This window comes from Orcinus orca, chromosome 15, assembly GCF_937001465.1.
Source record: "Orcinus orca chromosome 15, mOrcOrc1.1, whole genome shotgun sequence".
Classification (NCBI taxonomy): Eukaryota; Metazoa; Chordata; class Mammalia; order Artiodactyla; family Delphinidae; genus Orcinus; species Orcinus orca.
In genome coordinates this window covers 54,621,640-54,645,381 of record NC_064573.1, presented here as the reverse complement: position 1 = coordinate 54,645,381, position 23,742 = coordinate 54,621,640, and the positions used below count along the sequence as shown (strand labels likewise).

General features: G+C 37.3%; 1 protein-coding gene across 3 annotated transcripts in view; it reads right to left on the bottom strand.

Annotated features, from left to right (window-relative positions):
- Positions 1–1,582: 1,582 nt before the first annotated feature.
- The window catches only part of SMCHD1 (structural maintenance of chromosomes flexible hinge domain containing 1), a 128,870-nt gene continuing 106,710 nt past the window's right edge, over positions 1,583–23,742 (bottom strand). For 2 of the 3 annotated variants that reach the window (XM_049698258.1, XM_049698259.1), the window contains 4 exons: positions 18,755–18,926; positions 10,265–10,423; positions 9,870–9,972; positions 2,554–7,320 (listed from right to left, as the gene is read on the bottom strand). In XM_049698258.1, the coding sequence (XP_049554215.1) occupies positions 7,164–7,320; positions 9,870–9,972; positions 10,265–10,423; positions 18,755–18,926 (591 nt within the window). In that variant the 3' untranslated portion in view covers positions 2,554–7,163. Of the gene's footprint in view, positions 7,321–9,869; positions 9,973–10,264; positions 10,424–18,754; positions 18,927–23,742 lie in introns of all 3 variants that reach the window. The other variant, XM_004275923.3, reaches the window with a different exon arrangement.

Below are 23,742 nucleotides of genomic sequence, written 5' to 3'. Positions count from 1 at the left end.
AACTACTAAAGAGAAGTATGCAATATGCTTAACAAATCAAGACATAATTCTAGTCTATGAAAACACGGAAGTAAACTTTTTCACTGAACTTGGTAGTCATTTATCAATATATCACAGAACTAGTGAAATCAGAAGAAATACAAAGTAAAAGATTTCTCTTTTAAATACCATCCTATAATTACTAGCCCAACATAACGAATGGTCTTGTATAAAGCATAAAAGTGAATTCCAGGGCTTCCCTGGTGGCACAGTGGTTGAGAGTCCGCCTGCCGATGCAGGGCACACAGGTTCGTGCCCTGGTCTGGGAAGATCCCACGTGCCGCGGAGCGGCTGGGCCCGTGAGCCATGGCCGCGGAGCCTGTGCTCGCAACGGGAGAGGCCACGGCAGTGAGAGGCCGGTGTACCGCAAAAAAAAAAAAAAAAAAAAAAAAAAATCCAATTATGTTTAATTATACCTAATAAAAAATTCAAATCTTCACCAATGGACTAATAAATAGGTCAAGGTACATAAGTTTTTATTTCCACTAAAATGAAAACATAGAAAAATGAAATGCTATGTTCCATTTCCACCAAGAATTTAACAAGAGGTTAAGAATAACTGAGGAGAAACACAAGTGAAAAAGATGTAAACAAATTCTATTAGTAAGATTTAAATATGGTACTACACAAAGATATAAATATTTTCTAGTCCATGTTATTTGTTTTATTGGAGTGTGGTCTAAAGAATCAGAATACCAGGAATTTATATTATCAGACATTATTTTACTTTGAAATTAGGCTTCCTAACATTAAAAAAATATATCTAATGTCTCTTTATTGCTTGTCACTTGGGATAGTGATTCTTTAACACTAATTTGATCTCTCTCCAAAATACTTAAATAGTATCTTCAGATACTCAAGTTATTGATGAATTCATAAATGAAATAACTGCTTGCATAAGGTGAGATGTGGAGAAACTTTACCTTATATTTAAAGATAATTAATATTTTAAGGCCAAGTGTCCTACCATGAATTTTAATGCTGCTAACCTATCCCTAAACATATACCTGCTAAAAAGAAGCAACCTCTTTTTGAAGTCAAAGGAGGTACTATGTGTTCAAAAAAAAATGAGAAATATGAAATTAACATGTATAAAAGTAAATTTATAAATATAATTACATAACCATGAAGAGATGATACCATGAAAATGTTTAGCAGGTATAACTGAAAAGACATTATGACAGTAGAAAAATGATAGAAATTAAAATTTGTTTTACTAAAAAGTATTATGTGAAAGTTACATACTAAAAATATTAATCCTACCCATTTCATAATGACTGTAAGTAACCAAGTCATAACCTCAAGAAGTTAAAAATCTCAGAAGGTGAAACTTACCTTTCTGGCACTAATATTTAACAGTTAATAAGTAGTAGTTTTACTTACAAGGAATCCAATCTTTCTTTTAGTTAATTCTTATTACTGCCATTTTGTTTCTTCAACAAAACAGTTAAATGACTTCCAATTATAAAGAGAGGTTAAATATCATATTTTACCAAGGTAACTTTTATGGAGCTTTAAATTTTGAAAAAGGAAAACACACCTATTCAACAGGGAAGAAACAATCTTCTTTATTAACCTCACTGTATAGTCAGAAAGGATTAAAAAACACACACATTTCCTGGGCCACAAAACTGTACCAAAAGTATTTCCTTATAAAATAACTTCACAATCCAATAGTCCTGGACTGACACAAAGACATATATTGACATACATTAGCATGAATTAAGACACAATTCAAATGTTTTTGCAGCAACTTTCTAGTAGACCCTTATTCCCTTAATGAGGGAGTGTACAACTTCTTTAATCCCTTAAAAATAGTAATAAAAAATTACAAAATAACGTAAACAGAATTAAGGCTGAGACTATATAATCTAGTATTAATAAAGTCAAACAATACTTATAAAATTGCTGCTGCTGCATATTATATATATATACACATATATATACAGGATAAGTCTTTAGAAATTTAAAATGCTACTGCTGTCACAAGTCCACCCATCACTTTAATGTTTTTCCATATATCTTAACATCTGAATTCCCAGATACATGTGCTTGTCTACGTTTATTCTGAATTCTTAAAAGTTTCCTTGCATATTTACAATTAAATACCTAACCTCTAGAATTTTCCTTAAACGCAACAGACATAACAGTTATGTTAAATAAATTCACACAAAAGTAATAAAAAGGTTTGCTTTCAAGAAATAGTTGTAGCATATTCATGATAAACATACTGAAAAATAGTACATACACTTTTCTTCAGGATTAATAAATGCTATGTGTCAGTTTTGCAGTCACTACCATAGCTGCATATCTCTGACACACCTGCAAGATAATGACAACCAAAGGGCATGATGACTGGAAGAATTCCAGTAAACCCATATTGTTCGGTGAGATTCACAAAACTGAATGGTTGTTTCTAGCGCCATCTGGCTAGACATGGAAATACATGTCTAGATACTTGTTATCATCCCCAGAAGTATTCGTCTGTAAGTCACCCTCTTGGTCTTCTGAAACAGAGCTGCAGAAGACAGGGCATTCTTAGTGAGACCAATGGCCCCCTCTTCTGTCACCTCTCACACATCTGTTTTGGTTATAATCCTGATCAAAATGGAAAAAAAAAACACAGTAAATTTTATGTACCAAAGTTTTCCTTTCCTGTAACTCCCTCATCAGACCTGGATGGTTAAATATCCAGTGGAACTATGTTCTACTAATTATAATAATTCTTGGTATAAACAGACAATTAAATCCTTGTATATAACCACTTCTTTCACATGTATGCAGCAAACAAACAAAAGCTTAACATAAAAACAGTAATTAATATATACAGAGGAAGGGATAAGTAATTTTTAGCACAGTTCTCTGGAATGGTGTATCCCAGACCCAAATTCTGCAGATTTTTGCCTATTTTCCCCTTTCCTAAAATGAAATGACCACTTTAAAAATTAACAAGAATTACAATGCTCATTAGAGAAAAGTCACAAAGACAAGCAAAAGGAAAAACACTTAAAAATACCCACAATTCCATTCACGTAGAGATGAACAGAATGAACATTTTAGTATATATTTATGCAGATATTTCCTTATTCAGATATACTTTTTATTTATTTAATTTATTTATTGCGGTACGTGGGCCTCTCACTGTTCTGGCCTCTCCCATTGCGGAGCACAGGCTCCGGACGCGCAGGCTCAGCGGCCATGGCTCACGGGCCCAGCCGCTCCGCGGCATGTGGGATCTTCCCGGACCGGGGCACAAACCCGTGTCCCCTGCAACGACAGGCGGACTCTCAACCACTGCGCCACCAGGGAAGCCCTATATTTCTTAATAATAGTTCCCTGAACTGCCATCTCCAAATAGAAGACACACAATTTTGATAAAAAGCTATTTTGTAATCTTTATTAGTAGAAAATCAGGGCTTCCCTGGTGGCACAGTGGTTGAGTGTCCACCTGCCGATGCAGGGGACACGGGTTCGTGCCCCGGTCCGGGAAGATCCCACATGCCGCGGAGCGGCTGGGCCCGTGAGCCATGGCCGCTGAGCCTACGCGTCCGGAGCCTGTGCTCCGCAACGTGAGAGGCCTGTGTACCGCAAAAAAACAAAACAAAAAAACCCAAAAACTGAAGCCTCTACTGAAGAAAATGAGTCTATTGCATAGTATATATTGCTAAGTATATTTTGTTGATTCTAAAATCCACATTTTTCCACATTTAACATCTCTGAAATCTACCTTATAATGTCATGAGTTAATTTGCAGTGTTTTAATGTTTCATGAAAAATGGTGTTTCTAATAATTACTGACATCCTACAGTTGATGAAATATGGTATATAATCCCTATAAAAGCTAACAATATATAAATAGGTAATAGCCACATACTAATATAAATAATAACATAAACACACACACATTTTGCTATTATTTCCTACTACTGAATTTGTTTCCAATTGTATGGATGAAATATATCACTATTTCAGTACTGTTAAAGATACTTTAATTTCAAGTGCTGTAACATTTTTGATATGGTGTGATTTATGGAGAACAGGCAGAGACTGGGGCAGAGGCTGGGGATGAGGAAATTACTAATTAAACAGTGGCTTAAATTTTAAACTGAAATTTAAAGTGATTTTAAATTTCCCAAAGGTAAGCAGGATGCAAAAGGGAAGCCATAGGCTAGAATACACCAAATTTGCAACCTAAATCTTCTCACCTGCCACCACAAAGCTAGACATTTGTTTTCTGTGTGCCAAAAGCTGTACTGACAATATGGTCTCTCTTGCTCTATGAAAACATTTACACTCCTCCTCCTTTTCTTGATATTCTACAGTTTTGCTATGAATTATCTTGGTATATCTTTTGTCAGTCATTGTGCTGGGCTTTCAACGGACCCTTTCATCCCTGGGAATTCTCTTCCACATGATTTTCTTCTCCATTTTCTTCTTTCTAGGATTCCTGATAGTCTCAGTTGGTTCTCTACATCTCCTCTCCTTTCTCTTCACATATTTTCCCTATTTTTCTGTGAAGTTTCCTTTACTTTAGTCCTTTGAATTTTTTTTTCCCCCTCCTTGCCTGGCTTCCCCCACACTTAGTTCTTTGAATTTTTAAATTTCAGCAACAGTATCTGTAATCTTGTCCTGGCTGTTTTTTTCTCCTAATACCCCCTTAGTTTCATGAATATAACTCCTTCGGCAATCTAATCAAGAATTATGTACAGTTTTAAAAGAGTTCGGTTGAATCATCTTCCAGGGGTGGTTTTGCTATTTATCTTGGATCTCCCCTCACATGTTGTTGACTCCCCTCATATGTGTGATGTCTCTTGGTTGTACGATTACATTTAAGAAAGAGGACTGTGCTGCTGGCCTGGATTTCTTCTGCTGTTATAAAAATAGAACTGTTTTCCCATTATGGCTCCTCTCTGAGTGGGAATTTTATGGGATAGTGGGAGCAGGGGCGTGGACAAACAGGCTTTGCTTTAAGGGCGTGGCTGGAGAGCCAACTAGTAGGTTGCTAGTCCCTAGATGCTGGCAATAGACAAGCCTCTAGGGTGCCACCAAGTACACCAGAAGCCAATATACCAACATTTAACTAACTAATTACCATCATTATCTAACTTCCTGGTGGGAGCTTTAATACCTGGAACAAGGGAACAAAGCTCTCAAAGTTTGGGGTTGAAAATTTGGCATGTTCTAGGCTAGGTTTCCTCTCCTTTTCCATTCTGCTCTCATCCTTCCTGTTTTGGGCTGGACTTCTCTGACTGAGTCTAGGGTTCCACCAGGCATTGTGTCCCTCTGTCTCTCGACCACTCCCAGTACCTTCTCCTTTAGTATATTCCAGCCTTGTTTCTATCCTGTAATTCCCAGAAAACCTCAATCAAATGTGAAGGCAGAAGGAAGACCATTTCAGACATGCAAGGGCTCCAGTTTCTTTCTACACGCTTTTCATAAGGAAGTTATGAGAGAAAGAAAGACAAGGAGGGCTTCCCTGGTGGCGCAGTGGTTGAGAGTCCACCTGCCGATGCAGGGGACACGGGTTCGTGCCCCGGTCCCGGAAGGTTCCACATGCCGCGGAGCGGCTGGGCCCGTGAGCCATGGCTGCTGAGACTGCGTGTCCGGAGCCTGTGCTCCGCAACGGGAGAGGCCATAACAGTGAGAGGCCTGCGAACCGCAAAAAAACAAAAACAAAAACAAACAAACAAAAAAGAAAGACAAGGAATCCAAGAAACAATGGATTCAACTCAAGAGAGCTGCCAAGGAGGACCCAGAAGGCCTACATGGTTACTAGTTACTAAAGCAGGTGGAAGAATACATGATCAAGTTACATACTGAAGGAAAAAAGAAAATTAGAAACTCCACAGAAGTTAACAACATCCAAGAAACAGTCTAAATAAGAACTGGATTAAAATTTAACATGATTTTAAGAACTGATACAATATAGAAGATTTATTTGACTTTCATGCTTGGAACACTGACTGACGGCCTAAGTAAGTGTCATGACGTTAGAACCTTACAAAGAGGGAAATGTAATCCTAGCACACACTTTGCCTACACTATATATTTACATAGCCGTAATAATATATGTTGTTTATCACCTTCTACCTTTGAAAAAAGCATGGAGGACTGGGTTGATGGTTACAGGAGAGAATATAACTAAATAATCACGAGAAAGGGTAAGTTCTAAAATAATTCAGAACAATTTAGTCCAAAAGTCATGAGGTGGGCCAGGCAAGACAGACCTCCACAACAAGGTGTTGCGTGGGCTGTGCTGTCTGAAAGCTGATAAAACAAGACCAACATAATGTATACAAAAAATGGAGGCAACAACAGAATAACCACAACAGTTAAAACAAAGGTTGCCTCTGGGAAACGGGACGGGGTAAGGATACACAGGAGCAAGATTTCATCATCATAAGCTCTTTCAATACCTGTGCTGTCCAATCTGGTAGCCACTAGCCTCGTGTGGCTCCAGAGCACTGGCAATGTAGCTAGTCCTAATAGAGATTTGCTGTCTTCTGAATTTTGACTTTGTATGGAAAAAAAGAATTTAAAATATCTCATTAATAATTTACTATTTGCAGTATGTTGCAATGATAGTATTTTGTACACTGTGTTCAATAAAATATACTATTAAAATTAACCTCGCTGTTTCTTTTAAAATGGCTCCTAGAAAATTTTAAATTACATGTGTGGTTCACATTTTACAGTACAACACTAAATCTATACACCAATTCATTTACATACATGTATTACTTTAATGAAAATGATACTATTACTAACAACTTAAATATAAACTAAAAGAAACTTTAGCCCATACCACCTCTGAATTGCTACAAAATCTTAATAAATAAGATCCAAATTAATGACATCATTTGTAGTTCTGTAGAACTGTAAGGTCCTAGGCTAATTCAGTGCTGAGGCTGCAGGGTAGCCTCAAGAATATGTACTTTAAAACTGCTTGACAGGAATTTCCTCACTTGGTCTTTTAAAAAACTGGAAAAATGTTTCCCATCTTCCATAAAACACTTCTTTTGTTTGTTTGTTTTTTTGTTTGTTTTTTTTTTTTTTTGAGGTATGCGGGCCTCTCACTGCTGTGGCCTCTCCCGCTGCGGAGCACAGGCTCCAGACGCGCAGGCTCAGTGGCCATGGTTCACGGGCCCAGCCGCTCCGCGGCATGTGGGATCTTCCCGGACCGGGGCACGAACCCGCATCCCCTGCATCGGCAGGCGGACTCTCAACCACTGTGCCACCAGGGAAGCCCCATAAAACACTTCTTGAAAAATTATGGCAAACCTACAGAAAAGCAGAAGAAATAATACAACATTTTGCCCACTCTTATTTTGATATGCAGTCGCTTTTTCATCCTGTAGTGTTTTAGAGTATATCCCAGACATCATGTTATTCAACTGGTAAATACCTCAGTACACATTTCTAACTGTATATTTATCTTATTATAAACTCTATGATGCTGTTATACACAAAATTCACAATTCCTTAATATATCTAATATCCAGGTGATTTAAAAATTTCTCCAAATTTTTTCAAAATTGCATTTTAAAGATTCAAATCCATATCCAAACAAGGTCTACAATTTGCATTTGATTATTATACCTTTCAGGTACTTTTATTCTATAACAAACAGTTCATCCTTCTCCCTATGCTTCTTTTATGTCATTAATTTATTCACAAAACCAGTCATTTGTCCTGTACAATGTTATATTCTTGACATTCTAGATTTGGCGTACTGCTTCCTGGTGGCATCATTTAACTTGTTCCTAAATTTCCCTTATTTCCTGTACACTTGGAGTTAAACTGAAGGCACTTCTCAAATTCGTGAGAGATTTAAGCTTTGATACCTTAAGGTATCTATTGTATGCAATGAATTAACCTCCTTCCTGGGCATCTAGAATGTTAGATGAACTATCCTGGGGAAAAGTCACCCAGTTTTCTGCAGTGCTTATTTCCTGCACAGAACCCCAGCTGAGAAAGGCTGACTGGAAGCTTCATTAGATTCAGGTTATTTCTCTACTGAATCACATAATAGCAAATATCCTGCTTTTTAATCAGTGGGTTCAGGAATGTCCATCTGATCTTTCCATTATTAGCATTACTATTATTTTTTTTCAGGCAAGGCTTTATTGGGGCCCCTCCTACAGCAGGGGGGCCATTATTATTAACTTTCCCCCTCAACTTTTTACCTAATAATTTGGGTATCCATTGATTATTATTTCCTAAATCCATTATTTTATTAGGAGTGGCCAAAATGTGATGTTTTAATTTTATCATGCTTCTTATACTTTATTCTTATATAAAGAACTTTATAAAGAAGACCTTCTATAAAAAACTTTCTCCAATTATTTGGTTACCCTGAAAGTTCACATAAGAAAGAATGAACATGTCTTTTCTATATGAATATATCAATGAGTTGGTGTCATTATCTCACAATTTTTTTGCAAGATATTATTTTGGGGAGGGGCATACTATGGCTTCAGTCTACCTCTCCAACCACGTCTTGGGACTTTCTCCCTCTTACCCACTATATTTTAGACTCACAAGCATCTTCTCAGTTCCTCAAATATGCCAGGCTTGTTATTTTCTCAGAGCTTTCATACCTATTCTCCCTCTGACTGAAACCATTCCCTACATGGCTGCCTTCTCATCCTTCAGTTCTCTGTTAAAATGCATCTTTCCCAACAACCAACATCGTTTTCCCATTATTCTACATCACTTCATCCTTTGTTCTTTTTTTTTTAAATTTATTTTTGGCTGTGTTGGGGTCTTTGTTGCTGTGCGTGGGCTTTCTCTCATTGCGATGAGCAGGGGCTACTCTTCGTTGCGATGTGCGGGCTTCTCACTGAGGCTGCTTCTCTTGTTGCGGAGCACAGGCTCTAGACATGTGGGCTTCAGTAGTTGTGGCATGCAGGCTCAGTAGCTGTGGCGCACAGGCCTAGCTGCTCCGCTGCATGTGGGATCTTCCCGGACCAGGGCTTGAACCCGTGTCCCCTGCACTGGCAGGAGGATTCTTAACCACTGCGCCAGCAGGGAAGTCCCCTATCCTTTGTTCTTTTGTAAAACTTAACATTATTCTATATTTTTACATATAGAAAAAGGTTTACTTTTTTGAATTGTCCTTCTTCTGCACAGGATTGCAGACCTCCCAAGGGGGCAAGAACCATATCACTTTTATTTACCCAGCAACATACAGCACAAAATAATCAAATGGTTACTGAATAAATGTAGAATATGTAGATGGATAGGGCATAGAATACCAATTCTAAATACCACGGTCTCAAAGGAACTCCTCAAAGGTCAATACGAGAAACTTATTCAGGCAGAGTCTATATTTGAACCTTTTGAAATAAGGTATAATAAATCCCAGTACTATGGTATCTTTCTGTGGGATGGCCTTACTAGCATCTATACTGAAGCAGACAATTTTCTTCACTGAGTTAGGATGCAGATGGCTTTGTTGGCTTCTTGGTGAGCTATGTAAGTGGTATCTGATTTTCCATACCACATATCATAAGCAACTTCTATATGAGTAATGTACAAATGATTCTGCATATTCTATACTTAAGTTGCTGATCCTATGAAGCAGAATACAGTGTATTAGAAAGTTTCCAAATAATTTGCAAAAATCATTTAGAAAACTGGAGCATCCTAGGAGAAAATAATGATTACATCTTATCTTCATTACCCATCATCATTCAGTTCACTTAAAAAGAAACAAAATTAATTCTGGTTCAAGGTGGGTAAAATACCCTCATGCTATATTTAAAGTATAAAGAGCCAAAACCTTGACAAAGTAAGCAATCATAACTTTCGGGTCACAGTAGACTCACCTATTTTGTCTTGTAACTTCTCTTCTCATTCTCTTAGGAGGAACTGGACAGTCTGTCATTGGATGACGCAGTGAGTCATTACACTTACGTGTGGGAGTCATACCTGTAAAGACAGAAAATTTAGAAAATAAATCTTTAAAAGACTGGAATTATTATAAGCAATACAAGTGAATGTCTTAATTTATAGAAGAGTAATTAATAAATAATACTGAGAATGCTTCTTACTATTCTTGCTGACCGAACAGCTTACAAACATTTGTCAGTTCACTTGGAGGTCAAGAGTGTCTGTAATTTAAATTTTGGATCATTCGCATACTTTCTTCTTGTAGCTGAACTCTCTCTAATCATGAACACTATCTTCATGCAGAGAAAGATGTTAAAAAAAAATACAATACCTAGTTTTTGCTCTATCAGTTTGAGATTCTTCTCTTGTTCATCAAGTTCCTGTTTTTTCTTCTTCATATCCGGAGTGTGAAGGTATTCCAACTGCCCGTTAAGGTCCTTGTTCACACTGCCCAACCTGCACACAGCAGTGCGGTACTGCTGAAGAAGATCTGCAAAGAAACCAAAGACATTCGATTAAAAGTACTGATATCATATCAAAGCAGTGTTTTAGGAAAGAAGAATCAGCAACACTCAGTGTTGTTATAGTAATGTGGGAACTACTGTTAACGTTCGGTGTAAACAAATACAATAAAAAAGCACAGTTTAGAGCCCAGCACAAGACTGGTGCTTGTTAAATATTAATTTTCTTCAGCTGCTTGACTTTAATAAATTTCTATGTCAGGAAAGAGTTTTCTATATAAAAGCACTCTGAATTAAATCACTCTCTCAGTCAGTGTTTACATCCTGTTTGATACTCAGTATTCAATCTAACTCCACAGAAATTTGTGAGAAGGGGAAGAATGCACTAAATATAGCATTATTAGAAAATCCCTGCTTCCCAGTACTGATGAACCTAGTGGCAGGGCAGGAATAAAGATGCAGACGTAGAGAACGTACTTGAGGGCACGGGGGGCGGGGGGGAAGGGGAAGCTGGGACGAAGTGAGAGAGTAGCTGACATATATACACTACCAAATGTAAAATGGATGGCTAGTAGGAAGCTGCTACATAGCACAAGGAGATAAACTTGATGCTTGGGCTTCCCTGGTGGCACAGTGGTTGGGAGTCCGCCTGCCAATGCAGGGGACACTGGTTCGGGCCCTGGTCCGGGAGGATTCCACATGCTGCGGAGCAGCGAAGCCTGTGCACCACAACTACTGAAGCCCGCGTGCCTACAGCCCATGAGCCACAGCTGGAGAGAGCCCGTGCACAGCAACAGGGACACAATGCAGCCAAAAATAAATAAATAAATTTAAAAAAAAACAAAAAAAACAAAAAAACCTTGATGCTTTGTGACTATCTAGAGGGATGGGATAGGGAGGGTGGGAGGGAGGCTCAAGAGGGAGGGTATATGGGGATATATGTATACATATAGCTGATTCACTTTGTTGTATAGCAAAAACTAACATTGTAACAACACTGTAAAGCATTTATATTCCAATAAAGATGTGAAAGAAAAAAAAAGAAAATCACTGCTTCCAACAGACATGATCATTACCTTAAACACAGCTTTCAAAAACACTCTTGGATACTTAATTTTCAGAAAGCTTAACTTGCATTACTTTGTTTAAAAACATATTACTTTGGTCAAGTTTGAGACTATTTATTGCCTGTTTGTATAATTTATTAGACACCAAAAATTAAATACATTGACTATACTTTAGTCCAGGGGTCAGCAAACTATGTAGTCCATGGGCCAAGAATGGTTTATACAGTTTTAAATGATTACATTCTAAATGGTTATATAAATATGTTCATAACACCCTCAATTTTGCCTCCTGGATCACAGAGCCTAAAATATTTACTATCTGACCCTTTGAGACTCTAGTCACACAAAGATTATCAATATTCATGGGAATGGGCATAAAAACACCCAATTGCTTAATAAATATATACAGTGGGTTTACATATAAAACTGTGGAAGTAATTATTTGAGTCAGGGTACACGAGATATGAGATATTCTATACTTTAAGGGTCAATAACAGTATTTTTAAAAAACTATCAAGCATTCTGGGAACGAGTGAACAAACACACACCTGTGAACACTTATGAGAATATTCATATATTTAAATATGAATTCCATATGTGTAACTGAGTGATGACAAGGTCCTTATGTTTCTTAATTCTTTATGATTTATTGGGAACTCAAAGGTAACTAAAAATGTCTGGTTTTCTGGTTTGATAGTATTTCTAATTTCATGTTAAAGTTATGTTTTCTATATGCATAAAATTATATTTATTTTGTATGTGAATGAGTTACCAAATTATGTTCAGATCCATATGTCAGGGATGCTGCCTAATTCAGAAGACGATACACAAAAATTTCAAGTTGCTAACGGTTGAAATCCTACTTCTTAACATAGTAAGTTAGTTATGAGGTTCTTTTACCTTTTAAATACTCAAGAAAAAGTATGTTCAAAAGCTTTAACAGAACATTAAGTCAACTTGTTATTTATAAACTGAAAGATGGATTACTAAATACTTCCCATTAAATGGAGCACTAATATTAAGTTCATATTTTATGTATAAGGTAGACAGAAGCAACTTAATTTAATATGCCTTAGCAATTCCCAATTTTTTGTACATGAAATGTAATTTCTATTTACCATAGTGTCTATAAAAGTCTTTTCTAAGTCATTTAATAACATTTTGCCAAAGAGAAAAGCTAAAAATTCATATTTAATTCTGTTTATAAATGATTTTAGAGCTCTAACATTATATGTTGTCTGAAAATTTTAATTATCTAGGAAAAAAACTAATGATGATTTACTGTGAAAACAGCAAAATACTTTAAAATAAAAAATTAGGGACTTCCCTGGTGGTCCAGTGGGTAAGAATCCACGCTCCCAATATAGGGGGCCGGGGTGCAATCCCTGGTCAGGGAACTAGATCCCACATGCATGCCGCAACTACGAGTTCGCATGCTGCAACAAAGACCCTGTGTGCTGCAACTAAAACACGGCACAGCCTAAATAAATACATAAATATTAAAAAAAAAAGTGTAGCTTAAAATTAAAAATAAAATTAAATTAAAAATTAGTTCATGTAAAGGGACAAAAGCTCAAATTACAGTGTGTTTATTTCTCTATGCTACATATTAAGAAAGATATATAGATTATTTCAATGTATTCAGGGGTAGACTCTCTGGGAACAAATCAGAGAAGTTCTTGTAAATTTTGTTACTTAATTTTTAGGTGACACATTGTTCACTGAGGCAGATCTGGAAAAATATATAGAAGAGGATAATGGAGAAGTAAATTATCTCAATTATGTAATTCAGGAAAAAAACATTTTTCTTTCTACTCTTTTGTGTCACTGTGCAAATGAATACATACACTGTCCTGAACTTGGCAAAGTTATCTTTTCTTTTTTTAAACATCTTTATTGGAGTATAATTGCCTTACATATCTAACATTTTTGAGGTTGAAATTCCTCATCTGTAAAATGAGGGGAACAGCAGTAAATGAAATAATTCAAGTGACAACCTTAACAATGTATGTGGGACATAATAAGCCCTCAAATAGTAACTATTATTATTCTCTTGAAAATTGCTTATTCATGTTATCCACTCATTTTTCTATTAGTCTTTGTCTTTTTTCTTGATTTTTAAAGGTTGCTTTTAATAATAAGACTATAACACCTTTGTCTACTATATATGCAATTTTCCCCAGTTTGTCATTTGCCCTTCCATTTTCTTCAAGGTGCTTTAAAATTTTTATGTAAACTTAAAATAAATTAACTATAAAATGTTTTCTCACATGTGCCAGTACTTGTCTGTCAAAAAGCCCTTCTCTCCAAGGTGGGTGTTTCTATTTTAGATAGGCTGATCACGGAAGTCCCTGAAGGTGTGACATTAAAGTATAGAACTGGAAGGAAAAGAATCAAGCCATGAACGTATCTGGGGCAAAACCACTGGAGATAAGGGAACATTAAAATAAAGTGTTCCTTTCAAGATTAAACTTTCTAATTTCTATTCAACTGTGCTAAGAACTTCCTGAACACAGCTGAAGAATGGTGGTACTATAAGTTTTCTTTGCCTGTGCCATTTTGGGAAATAGGTTTATTAGTTTCATAAGATGCCCTGAGTGATCTCCATTTTTATCTATACTCTGCAACAAATTATATTTGAAATTCACTTATGAAAAACCTATAGGATGGAGTTAACTTTTTGAACACTTCTTCAGGCAATGGTCTGTATAAGTTTTCTTCCTTATTTAAATCAATTTTGTTCACTTGCAATTTTCTAGAATTTAGTCCACTTTATTTGGACATGCTAAATGTATCTATATTATGAAAACCTAAGAAATCTCTATTTCTGAATGCATCCTTTGAGCCATTACTCCTATTGTATTTATTTTTGCCCAAAGACTGTCTTTACAAATTGTATATTCAATACAAGGGTTTTCTTTTTTTGCAATCCATTTGGTTGTACTTGTTTCTTGAAATGTATTTTTTCCCTCCTCTCATTTGAGTTGAATGGTTAGTTTGTTTTTCTCATTTAATAATAAAAGCGTTAAGCCTGTAGGTTTACATTTGATCTCAGCTGTCTTCATGCCTCTTATGTATAATGTGTAATATTCTCATTCTTTTTAATATTTAAACTTTTTTTGACAAAATAGTTGTTTCTAAATATCCACTATTTGAGCTTACTTTGGGAGGAAAGGAACAAGTTATTTTTTAGTTCTGTTACTATCCTAAGTAAATTTTGCTTTTCATAATTTGTAGTCTCATTGTAGCTGAGTAGCAATTTGATCAACGAATTTATGGCCATTTTTTGTGACATATTACCTTCTTACCTAAGAAGGTACTGGTATTACAACTTATTAGGTAGAAAATTCCTTGTTTTTTGACTAACGACCTGTCATGGATTAATGGTTTCTCATAACAATATTTCTGTCTCTGTATAATCAACAGTTTTAAGAAATTTGATTATGTAATTTATTGCATCAAGTTAATTAGCTTTTGGTCCTCTAGTATGGAATATATCTGTTATCAAAACGAATCTATCTTTGTCCTTTTAGTGCCATTGCCTTGAAGTTAACTTTGACACTAATACTGTTACTTGTGATTTTGTCTATTCAATGTTTACATTTCTTCTTTGTTAATTCTTTAATTTTACACTGTATTGGTGTAGAAGGGAGTTTCTTATAAAAGATATAAAGCAGTGTCATGGAGAGAATAGCCTTCAGGTACAGCTGGCTCTGGGTTTGAGTTCTGTTCTATGGCTTACTGACCATGTGGCTTCTCATGTCATTTAAATTTCCACACTTCTCTCTTTACTCACTTTATTTAACTTTACTTCCTGGCACATGTTAAGCACTTGATAAATGGCAGCTATTTTTAATATATCCTAGCACTAGATTTTAAAAATCTGAATGTCTTTAAATGAAAGAACTTCATGTATTCACATGTTATTCAAGGTCTTATTTCTAATCATCTTATTTTACAACATGTAAATACTCGTTTTTTCTTCTGTTTTATGCTCTAAATTTATTTGCTCTTATTTCATTATCTCATATCAAATACTATAATGCAAAACACGGTCTATGCAAAATTAGAAGACACTCTGCTTTTAATTGTGCTAGTAAGCAGGCAATTTTTGTGGTGGTAGTCTAGTTCAAAATTGCTTTTTCTCTGCAAACAATCCCATGATACACAAGGAAGAGTTTCCTCAAAGCTCTGTTCTATCTGATCCTTACTATGGCTGGCTGATTTCAGAAGGAACTTCTATCTCCTAGGAGGTGCGGGCCCTGAGTCATGTTAAGAGATGCCCTTCTAGGTGAAGATGCAAGGAGCTCAGGCTGCTGAATGTCCCAGAGCCATCCTTGTTTTTGTCTTGGCTGTTTCCAATCTCCTTTGAATGTGTGATTTCCTCCACTTTCTTTCCAATACATTCCTGTTTCACTTAAAAGTGGTCAGGCCTGGGCTTCCCTGGTGGCGCAGTGGTTGACAGTCCGCCTGCCGATGCAGGGGACGCGGGTTCGTGCCCCGGTCCGGGAAGATCCCACATGCCGCGGAGCGGCTGGGCCCGTGAGCCATGGCCGCTGAGCCTGCGCGTCCGGAGCCTGTGCTCCGCAACGGGAGGGGCCACAACAGTGAGAAGTGGTCAGGCCTGGTTGCTATCGCTTAAAATCAAAAGTACCTTATACATATCCAGTAATTTTAAATTGTCTCATTTGATTTTTCAAACCGTTTGTCTAATATTTGAGCGCTTATTGTTGAATCATTAGTCTGTATGTGGAGTGTATCTTTGAAGATATTTATCAAGAAGAAAAAGTAACTGTTATATTTTTTAAGTCCTTGCATTATCTGTTAACTTTACATGTTTGACAAACCAATAGGGCACAGAAGTCTTAATTATAATCTTTTCATCCCAAAGATCTATGGATAAGGCCTTACTGTTATACTGACAGTCAGATGCCCAGGTAAACTGGAAATTCTGTCAAAAATACCTGCGCATTTTTAAAGTTCCACAGGTAATTCCTTTTAGTTTGGGATCCACTGCCATAAACTGTAGTGCTGGAGTGATAAGGGTTGAGGGTTTTTTATGCTGATTCACTGCCTCTGACTAAATTGTTTTCTCTTATTTCTTATAAGTTTGTTTAGATGTTCACTTATTTTCTATAGAGAAGATTTTTTCATGCATTCACTGTCATCATTAACAGAAGTATGAAATTCTGTATTGTTTATAACTTAAACTTTCTGTATATTATGATGTTTTGACATCTTAAAAAGCCTTTCTGGCTGGCGAGAGATTGCCTCGCCTGGGACGAGCCAATTCTTAGAGATAGCTAAGCGTCTAGCATGCCTTTGATACACAAACTAACCAATCCAGAGCCAAGCTTCCTCTATCTGGCACCTGCACCCCAAGGAGTAACATTCCTCTGCCTTAATCATCTCAGAGCCAGGTACCAGGCAACTAGCTAGAAACCACGCCTAGAGCCCAAAGACCACTGAAATTATTCAAGCAGGTCAACCCTAAACTGTTGACCTTGTCATCCCTTTGCTGCAGAGACCCCAGTAAAGGCTGTGGCTGAAGTACTCTCCTTGCTCCTGTCTTCTGCCTCCTGACCACCCTGGTGTTCTTCCATATGGCCCCTGTGTGGCAGGCTGTGCCTCCTGTCCCTAGGACCTGTGAGTATAATAAACTTTGTTTTCCTGAGCCTCTCTTGTGTCTCCTCTTGCAGCTGCACCTGACTATCTCATAAAAGGAAATATGAGATATCCTACCATCTTTCTCAATTACTATTTTAAACATTGCTGGGGGCTGAAGTAATAACGCCAAACTGGATACTACCCAAATTCCTCAACAGCAGAATAATAAAGAAATAAATTGTGGTATACGTACACAGTGGGATACTAACCTGCAATTAAAATGAACTACAACTACATACACAGTGTTGAACAAAGCCAGACACACAAAAAAGCATGGATTGCATAATTCCATCTACATAAAGTACAAAAATGGGAAAAACTAATCTATGCTCTTTTAAGTCAAGAAAGTTGTTATCCTTTGGAGAGGGGGTCGGGCTGTGACTCGAAGAGCCCTGAGAAGCCTTCTGTGGGGCTGATAATATTCTATTTCTTAATACAGAAGCAGTGTTCATTTTGTGAAAAGCCTGTATATTTATGAAATGTGCACTTTTCTCTATGTATATTACACTTAAAAAAATTAACAACAAAATGTGGTGTATACAACACACAATAGAATATTATTCAGTCTTAAAAAGAAATCCTGACACATACTACAACACTGAAGCGCCTGGAGGACATTATGCTAAGTGACGTAAGCCAGTCACAGAAGGGCTAAGACTGATTCCACATACTTGAGGCGCCTACAGGAGTCAATGCACAGAGACAGAGACCTGGGCAGTTGCCAGGGGTGGGAAAAGATTTCTGAAGATTGGAGGCAGAAGAGTATGAATGTACTTAACACTAGTGAACTGTACATGTAAAAATAATTAAGATGATAAACTTTGTTGTATGTATTTTATTACAATTTACTATATATTTTTAAAGTTAACAACAAACTACTTTTTGCTGGAAAAGTAGATATCCAAGCGTATTAGAACTATATAAAATTAAGAGCAAACAGGCTCTTAGATGATGGCCTGCAGGGGAACGTCCTGTAAAGTATAAGCACTTCAAAGCACAGACGTACAGATAATTATATCGGCCAACTAGAAACAAGGGGACACAGCCTGCAGAAGGGAAAATGGGGAAGGGAGGTCACATGTCACACACACTAAAAAAGATATATCTAGATAGTTACCAACTTTGAAATTAAAAGAAGTATTATGATTTGATGACATACTAGTTTCCTCAACAAGGAAATCTTTTATTTCAAGGTAAGAATGAAAATATGGGGCTTCCCTGGTGGCGCAGTGGTTGAGAGTCTGCCTGCCAATGCAGGGGACACGGGTTCGTGCCCCAGTCCGGGAAGATCCCACATGCTGCGGAGCGGCTGGGCCCGTGAGCCATGGCCGCTGAGCCTGCGCGTCCAGAGCCCGTGCTGCTCCGCCTCAGGAGAGGCCACAACAGTGAGAGGCCCGCGTACCAAAAAAAAAAAAAAAAAAAAAAAAGAATGAAAATATGAAGGAAAACCTACTTCCTATATACGTATTTCAAAACTATTTGGTGTAAGAAAGCTGGAAGTACTGGACAAAAACATCTTATTCATATCTGTTACTGGTTACGTTTTGATGTTAGAGTCTTGATAAACAAGGTCCAAATAAAGGGTTAAAATCAAATGAGAAATTATTAAGTACTTATTTAACCTACCTATTTGTTCCCCTAAGATCAGGCACTGTTTTGGTACTGGAGCTCCAAAGACCATTCCCCGAAGTTTATCCATTGGAGGAGCTTTATTCTGAAGGCCCCCAAACTTTCCATTACTTCGAATGCGATCTCCATCTCTGGTCAGCAGTGTAGGACAGTGTGTAATTTTAACAACCTATTGTAAGTAAATGGATATTAATTAGCGAGTCTATAAAACTTATTTCAACTGCTCTAAGAAAACAGAAATCACTTAAGGGTTCTGAGATAAGAAATGACATGATCATGGTAGTATTTTCACAAAATTAATTACCTAGTGATGTGTAAGATGACTAGGGGAAAAAACCAGAGGCAGGGAGATGATTTAGACTACCTCTCAAGTGTTAGCCTAAACTAGAATAGTGACAACACAAATGGCAAAAAGTGAAATTGATGACCTGATTGATGGCTTGACTGATAAGAGGAAGGAAGAGAGAGGGCCAAGCCAGAGACCTGTGTGCTTCTGAAACCCAAGGCAGTACCCAGCCTGTAGCACTAGCTCAGTTTCCTTCTGTTTGAAGTTTTCCAGATGACCAAAGGCTAGCAAAAAGGATATTATATTAGACTGAAGAGAATACAAACTCAAAAGCAAAGGGACAAATCTTCAGAGGACAATACTATGAGTTCAGTTGTAGGAGGAAAAAGAGCTAGTGTGTTGAGAATTGGGGGAACTAGAATTATATAGTAAAACCTAAGTCGTGGAAAGGGAAGTAGAAAGTGTTAGTCAAGAACTAAATTCTTCAGAGAAGTCAGAGAATAAAAGAAAAACACTAGATTTAGTATTTTATGATCTTCAAGAATATTCTTTCAAATAAATGTCTAGGATATACAAAAATAAAACGTTCAACTTCACTGGTAACCAGAAGTGGAACTGAAATAACTTTAAGTGGAATTCAAATGAGATATTTTCACTACTCAAAAATATTAAAATACACACACACACACACACACACACACACACACACACACATACACACACACACACACCACAGAATGTTGGAGAAAGGGTCTTCTTGTACTAATCTGCTCTGGGACAGCCCTTCTCAAAGCAAATGTGACAAGTGTTTAAAACCTTAACAGTTAGGGACTTCCCTGGTGGCAGAGTGCTTAAGAATCCGCCTGCCAATGCAGGGGACACGGGTTCGAGCCCTGGCCCGGGAAGATCCCACATGCCTCGGAGCAACTAAGTCCGTGCGCCACAACTGCTGAGCCTGCACTCTAGAGCCTGAGAGACACAACTACTGAAGCCTGCGCGCCTAGAGTCTGTGCTCCCCAGCAAAGAGAGGCCACGTCAATGAGAAGCTCATGCACCACAACAAAGAGTAGCCCCCGTTCGCCACAACTAAAGAAAGCCCACGCACAGCAATGAAGACCCAACGCGGCCAAAAATAAATAAAATAAATATATTAAAAAAAAAAAAACTTAACATTTTGCATGACCCAGCAATTCCACTTCTAAGAATATTCTGAAAAAAATCATCACAGATGTGAACAATGTGCACTGAAACATTGTTTTAATAATGAAAAATATGAAACTTGCACATTTCAATAAGTTACATAAATTATGGCACACTCACATAATGAAATAATGCATACATTAAAAAAATGACTAAAGAATAATTTAATAACATGTAAAAACACCTAATCCAAACTAATACTGTGGATTAAGTAGTTTCTGAATTATAAAAGATTAAATAAAATATAATTTTTAAAAACGAAAAGCAATAGGACAGGTAATAAAAAATCATGACTAGTATTTATTCTTTTAATATAATTCCAAGGTAATTTACAGGTATTTTGCCGTCAAACTGGGTACTTTCTATAAAATTTAAATGCAACAGAATGTGTATCTCAAGAAAATCTGTGAATTCTTTGGTGAAATGAATCTTTTAGTAAAACAAACCACCACACCTTACTTTCTTAGTTCTGGTTTGGATTTGTATGTTTCCTAAAAGTGAACATTAAAAATACAGACTGAATTAATGTACTATTACCATATTGTTATTAAATTATATAATATATAGTAAATTAAATTATTCTTATTAAATTATCAAATTTCAGGCAATGTTTTTACAGATTTAGTACCATCTTAAATAACAAATACACTCAAATTTTTTGTCTATTTTCTTGTTAACACACTCACTGACAGTATGAGTTACAGGCCTCTGGCAGAAGGGACAGTTTTTCAATTCTCAAATGGCATGGAAGAAAGGGGAAATGACAAGTTGCTATTTAATGGGTACAGAGTTTCAGTTTTACAAAAAGAAGAGAGTTCTGCAGATTGGTTGTACAACAATGTGAATGTAACACTACTGAACGGTGCACTTAAAAATGGTTTAGATGGTACATTTTGTTATATGTATTTTACTATAATTTACCATTAAAAGAAACTTCAGTCCTCACTAGGCACTATATTAGGACAAAAAAGATCATGACAGCTTTTACAAATTCAGTGAGTGAACAACAGTGCTACAGTTCTGGGCAATACTTATTCACAACTGCTGTAAGGATTAGCAAGGGATGGAATCAACAAGGGGTTGAAGTAGTATAAATGGCATGAAGAATTTAGGAAGAGAAAATGATAACAAAGACTACTGAAACCTAACAAAATCACCAAGAGATGTCATAACAGCCTTTTCTTAGAAGAGCTTTAAAACAATATTTAATAGGTGGATTGACCTCACTAAAAACTTTGGAAGCAAAGAAATCAGTATGTGCTGTTCCAGGTGTCCCCAACCCCCAGGCAGCACAGCAGAAGGTGAGCAGCAGGCAAGTGAGCGAAGCTTCCTCTGCCGCTCCCCATCACTCGCACTGCCGCCTGCACCATCCCCTCCCTCCCACCCCATCCTTGGAAAAACTGTCTTCCACAAAACCCGTCCCTGATGCCAAAAAGGCTGGGGACTGCTGTGCTATACCAATTATGAGGAACAAATGCTGTCCCCGCTTTTGTCACATATGCTGTTACTTAAAAAAAATTTTTTTTTTGATGTGGACCATTTTTAAAGTCTTTATTGAATTTGCTACAGTATTGCTTCTGTTTTTCGTGGGTTTTTTTTTTTGGCCATGAGGCATGTAGGATCTTAGCTCCCAGACCAGGGACTGAACCCACACCCCTGCATTGGAAGGTGAAATCTTTTTTTTTTTTTTTGGCTACATCAGGCAGGTGTTACTTGTGGCACGAGGGCTTCTCTCTAGCTGTGGTGTGCGGGTTTCTCTCTGGTTGTGGCATGCGGGTTTTCTCTCTCTAGTTGTGGCACACAGGCTCCAGAGCGTGTGGGCTCTGTAGTTTGCGGCACGCAGGCTCTCTAGTTGAGGCATGCGGGCTTAGCTGCCCCGCAGCATGTGGGATCTTAGTTCCCCAACCAGGTATCGAACAAGCATCCTCTGCATTGGAAGGCATATTCTTTACCACTGGACCAGGCAGTCCCTGAAAGGTGAAATCTTAACCACTGGACTGCCAGGGAAGTCCTTCCTACTTTTTTTTGAAGCTATGGATTGGTGTCTTTCATCAGTTCTTAAAAGTTTTCAGCCATTAGTTCTTCAGATATTACCTGTGATCCTTTTATCCTCCTCTTCTTGGCACTCTGATTAGATTTTTTTTTTTTTGCGGTACGTGGGCCTCTCACTGTTGTGGCCTCTCCTGTTGCGGAGCACAGGCTCCGGACGCGCAGGCTCAGCAGCCATGGCTCACAGGCCCAGCCACTCCACGGCATGTGGGATCTTCCCGGACCAGGGCACGAACCCGTGTCCCTTGCATCAGCAGGTGGACTCTCAACCACTGCGCCACCAGGGAAGCCCATACTGGATCATATTTTAAACTGACCTCTGTTTTCTCTTAAGTAACTGCATCCTTACTCACTTTCAGCTATAATAATTTGCAAGCTTATAGTGTTTACATACATGTTTATCACCTGCTATTTCCAAGTCCCTAACACCATATTTATTAAATTTAATACTTCTTCTGTATCAAAGAATTCAAAGACCTCTGGATTTCAGATCCAAAGAGACCATTCCTCTATTGCAATTTTATTCTATTTCTATTTTATTATTTTATTCAATCTTTACAGCAGCCCTCTGAAAGGTGTTTCTTCACAGTAGATTGCCTTTCTTTTCTCATTAAGTAAAACTTAGAAGTAATATAGAAGGGATAATCTTTCTTAATATATACAACAGTATACAATATATTCTCCCATCTTGTTTAAATTACATAAGCTTATTTTTAAAAGGGCATCATCTTATATATTATCATTTGGCAACTTTTCAACAAAACAATATATTTTGTACGTCTTCCTTGTTAGGACATGTCAATCTGCTTTATGTCTTTTTAACAGCTACATACTACTCTACTGTATAAATTACTGTAGTAGAGTTGTGCAATCCCAACTGATGGACTTCACACTGATTCCAAAGTGTCTTAAAAATTCTTAAATATTCTAATGAATATTCTTTTTTTTAAACATCTTTATTGGAATATAATTGCTTTACATCTAATGAATATCCTTGTACATATCTTTATATACTTGTGGGAACATGTCTGTAAGATAAATTATTTTAATACGTTGTGATGGTACAAAGATGGCGGCAACTTCTTTGCCCCTCCCATGGAGAGGAAAGAGTCTATTTCAAACTCCCCACTCTCCGATGTGGGTCTGGGCTGGCCAGATTCTGAACTGACTGCTGGGACTTAAGAGACCTGCAACTTCTGCCATCACTGCTCTGACTTCCCTTCTTAGGTCCCAGATTCCATTTGAAAAAGCCCCCAGCAGCCACAAGGAGAGAACGGTTTGCATAGAGATATCTAAGTCTGCCAGCCTACCAAGTGCCGAACCAGTAGCCAGTATCAACTAGCCAGTACAGGTGGGAGATAAACTAAGTAGGAACTAATTCATTTTCAAAAATAATTTCAAGGAAATATTTCCAACCCAGAACTTGCTGGGTTGGACTGTTTTTCCTCCC